The sequence below is a fragment of the Bidens hawaiensis genome, unplaced genomic scaffold (assembly GCF_021521415.1).
Source record: "Bidens hawaiensis isolate Kalapana, Puna unplaced genomic scaffold, B.hawaiensis_p1.1 tig00419374_1, whole genome shotgun sequence".
Taxonomy (NCBI): Eukaryota; Viridiplantae; Streptophyta; class Magnoliopsida; order Asterales; family Asteraceae; genus Bidens; species Bidens hawaiensis.
This window is the reverse complement of record NW_027504839.1, coordinates 1,352,936-1,357,145: the sequence shown is the minus strand read 5'-3', so window position 1 is coordinate 1,357,145 and position 4,210 is coordinate 1,352,936. Positions and strand designations below refer to the sequence as shown.

The following is a 4,210-nucleotide window of genomic DNA, read 5'->3' as shown; positions in this document are numbered from 1 at the left end:
GTGTATGTTAAAATACAAAGAGTTTCAAAAACCCTTAAAAAAACTTCAAAAAAAATTAATAAAAAAATAATAACTCGAACTATAAATAAAAAATGCAAAATGTAAAATAACTAAAATGTTTCCCCTGCCATCTTCGTTCATCATAAAAAAATAAAAAAAACCCGGTTTTGTATCGGTTCAGGTTCGCTCTTTGTCGGTTTTTTTCGGTTCGGTTTTGTTTTTTCTTTTCATTTCGGTCGGGTTTGGTATCCATTCGGTTTCAATTATTTCGGTTTCGATTTCTCGGTTTCTATTCGGTTTCATGGGTTTTGTTTAAAATAAAATTGAATGGAGCTTATTTTAGTTCATTCTAACCCATGAACAAACCCTATCTAACCTATAACCAAAAGTCACTAGCATTTCCCCAACCCATCTTGACCTTCTTAGAAGTTCTTTAATGCATCATAACTCATTCTAATTTAAAATTATTCATATTGACCCAAAAGAACCAGTTTTGGTTTATTTTGCCACCACTATGAAAGTTTGGAGAGGTTTGTTGTTATATGAGTTTGTTGTAATGAACTTTATTCCATTATATTTATATTTATTTTTAATAATAATAATAGAACAGAAGAGGTGAGAAGAGTTACGTCTCCCAATAATTCATGATGGTCATTTTTGAGGAAGATAACATAAACCCTGATCTGATCTCCTTCACACTTCCCGATACAATATTTTCTTCAAGCAACCTCCTCCCTCTTGGTCGTTCATTCTCTCAATTTCACTTTAATTCCGTCAGTAAAACCTATTCATTCACTCGTCACCAATTTCCCGAGATTAATTAGAATATATGCATCAGCATCAGCATCAGCATCAGCATGCAGGAGGAGATGCTGCTAGTCAACGCATCTCCTGAATCTCAGCTCACCTAAACCCTCATCAACTACAACTACTGCAGGTTCATATTTTCTTCTATTTCAATAATCTTCACGTGTTTTTGACTTAACATTAAATAAATAATTCGATTTGAAGATGGAAGCAAATTTTGCTAGTTTAGAGCCGTCAAATTGCCGTGCAAAAGGAGGCTCATCAGGATTCAAAGTAGCAATATTGGGTGCATCTGGAGGCATTGGTCAGCCACTGTCAATGTTGATGAAAATGAATCCATTAATATCACTTCTTCATCTCTATGATGTTGCCAATACTCCTGGTGTCACTTCAGACATCAGTCACATGGACACCAGTGCAGTGGTACGTAATTATTAACAAACTTCTATTCTATTTTATTCAATCCTAATAATATCAATCATCTTGAAACTTAGGTGCGCGGTTTTCTTGGGCCACAACAGTTAGAGGACGCCCTTACTGGCATGGATCTTGTGATCATTCCAGCTGGAGTTCCAAGAAAACCGGGAATGACTCGTGATGATCTCTTCAATATCAACGCCGGAATCGTTAGGACACTCTGTGAAGGAATTGCTAAGTGTTGCCCCAATGCCATTGTTAACATAATTAGCAATCCCGTCAATTCTACAGTTCCCGTTGCTGCTCAGGTGTTTAAAAAGGCCGGAACGTATGATCCTAAGAGGCTTTTAGGTGTTACAATGCTCGATGTTGTTAGAGCTAATACTTTTGCGGTATGAAGAAGATTAATACGTGTGGGTGTAATTATATTCTCTAATTGTATCATTTGTGTAACTTTTTATATTATTTAAGTAAAGGCTGAAGTTTTGGGGCTTGATCCAAGGGAAGTCGATGTTCCGGTAGTAGGTGGTCATGCTGGAGTTACCATTTTGCCCCTTCTATCTCAGGTATTGAAGTTGTGTTTCCTCTCAAGTTATTTGCAGAGTACTGAACTTGACCCGCTTATTAAACGAGTCAAATGGGTTAACGTTTGACGGGTTGTATACATGCTAAACAGTTTGGAGAGTTGTAATAAATGTGTTAAACTAGTCGTAAACGGGACTGAACATGACCCATTTATTTAACGGCTTAGACATTTCAATATTACATCCCAAAAACCTAGCCTTGTAAATGAACCCGACCGAGCATGTTCGTTCTCATTTGTTTAACCTTAACCAAAAAAAAGATCAGACATGAAAAATTAATTGAACCGGGTTTTCTTGTACATGCTTATTTATGTTCGTTTGTTTATTGTTCATGTTCGTTTGTTAACAGTAAAAACGAATGTAAACAAACGAACAAACTGAACACAGATTAATGAACATAACTGAGCTAAAACCAATTAAAAGTGAATGTGAACAACAAAATGATGGCCTAAAGGGTTATCATAACTAGACTAAATTGTAATGCGTATAAAAAATGTAAGCACATATTTACGAATGCATACGAAAAACTTAAAAGAAACATAAATAGACAGCATAAATGAAGGTTCAAGAACATAAATGAACGAACAAGGCATGTGTTCATGTTCGTTCATTGATTGGATAAACGAGTATAAATAGACTACCCGCCGAACAATTCATGAACGCTTCACTAAGCCTACCAAAACCTGATTTTTTATGTGCTGTGTGTGAAGTTGGATCATGTCAGAAACCAACGCCCCTACTGTTCATTCATTTGATTTGAACCGAACACTGACACACAGTTTATCGAATATATATTTGTTGTGCGTTAAGAAAATGAACATTACTTGTTTATGAACGATTCACTGAATGTTCGGTTCGTCTACAGGACTAATCAATGCTAGTCCTTTCAGAATCGATATTTTCTCGATTTAAATCTAAAACACAAATAATATACGCAGATTAAGCCTCCATGTTCCTTTACATCAGAGGAAGCTTCAAACCTAACATCACGTATCCAGAATGGTGGAACTGAAGTCGTTGAGGTAAAAACCTTAGTTTTAAACTTTTAATTTCCATTTATTAAATTTTCAAATATTAATTTCCTAACTTAAGTCTCATGTTACAGGCAAAAGCTGGTGCTGGATCTGCAACTCTTTCCATGGTCAAATTCCATAACATATTCTTTAATTTTTATATCTTTCAAAATTCAAGTGCACAATTTTTTAACCATCATCATATTCCACATATTAGGCCTATGCTGCTGTTAAGTTTGCTGATGCGTGTTTAAGAGGCTTAAGAGGCGATAAAGATGTTATTAAATGCGCTTTTGTACCTTCTGTGGTATGTTTTCGTGTTCAATTCTCTTTTATTGACCATGAGAACCCGTTAAATTTTAAGGAAAATTACCAAAGTAGACATGTTGACCAAATATTTTTTCAAAAATAATCACCTTTCTTTAGCCTACCACATTATAGTCATCCCCATTATAAACCAGTTAGAGTGAGACACATCAGTCTAGTCGACCAAGTAGGCTAAGGCCTTGCCGGCGCTTTCGGCACTAAATCCCATGAAAGGTAGTAAAGTACAGCAGACCCCACCTTCCGATACTTAGTGTGACACATGTCCACTTGTAGGCTAATTTAGCCTCCGGCCAACCCACCTCATTAGCCCACACTGTCACGTAGATCAGTATGCTAAACTAACCTACCAAATAACATGTCAGCTTAGCCTACATTTAAATATCTGAAAGCGTAGGCTAAGCCAACATGTTATATGGCACATGGCAGTGTGGGCTAATGAGGTGGGTTGCCAACTTATGCCTTTGTTTTCCTGTTAAGTTTATTATTGGATTTAAAATTTGGGCTGTGTTTTTTTTATCTTGTAGGTTATAGAACTACCTTTCTTTGCATCAAAGGTGAGGTTGGGTCGTAATGGCATAGAGGAAATATACACACTTGGTCCCATGAATGAGTTTGAAAGGTAAATTATTAATGTTGTTTCATGTAAAAAGAAGTTATATGATTTAAAGTTGAGGGACTTTTAACACATATCTACAGGGTGGGTTTAGAGATGGCAAAGAAAGAGTTAGCGGGAAGTATTGAGAAAGGGGTTTTGTTTGCTACCAAATGATGGGCTTTGACTGTAGAATAAAAGAGCAGATATATTTTGGTTTTCATAATTTGTATCGGGATACTGAGAGAGGAAATACCAGGTACAATACTGCTATATATATATATATATATATATATATATATATTAATAACAGAAAATAATTCTAAACACATGGTATTCTAAAGTTCTCACTATTAAATTCCCGTTCAAATCACTTCTATTTTATTGATGGAAAAGAAAGAAAAAATATCGGTTTTATATATAGTATTTATTGATTATAAATTCAAAATATCGTATTAATTGGTCAATTT

At 35.2% G+C, this 4,210-nt stretch overlaps 1 protein-coding gene across 1 annotated transcript; it reads left to right on the top strand.

Moving 5' to 3' along the window:
• Window positions 1-753: 753 nt before the first annotated feature.
• Window positions 754-4,007, top strand: LOC143608452 (malate dehydrogenase, glyoxysomal-like). The gene is made up of 9 exons (XM_077083488.1): window positions 754-937; window positions 1,012-1,230; window positions 1,302-1,616; window positions 1,701-1,790; window positions 2,747-2,830; window positions 2,914-2,949; window positions 3,039-3,128; window positions 3,673-3,767; window positions 3,845-4,007. Exons 2-9 carry the CDS (start codon window positions 1,012-1,014, stop codon window positions 3,915-3,917), a joined length of 1,002 nt encoding a protein of 333 aa, XP_076939603.1. The 5' UTR covers window positions 754-937; the 3' UTR covers window positions 3,918-4,007.
• The last annotated feature ends 203 nt before the right edge of the window (window positions 4,008-4,210 follow it).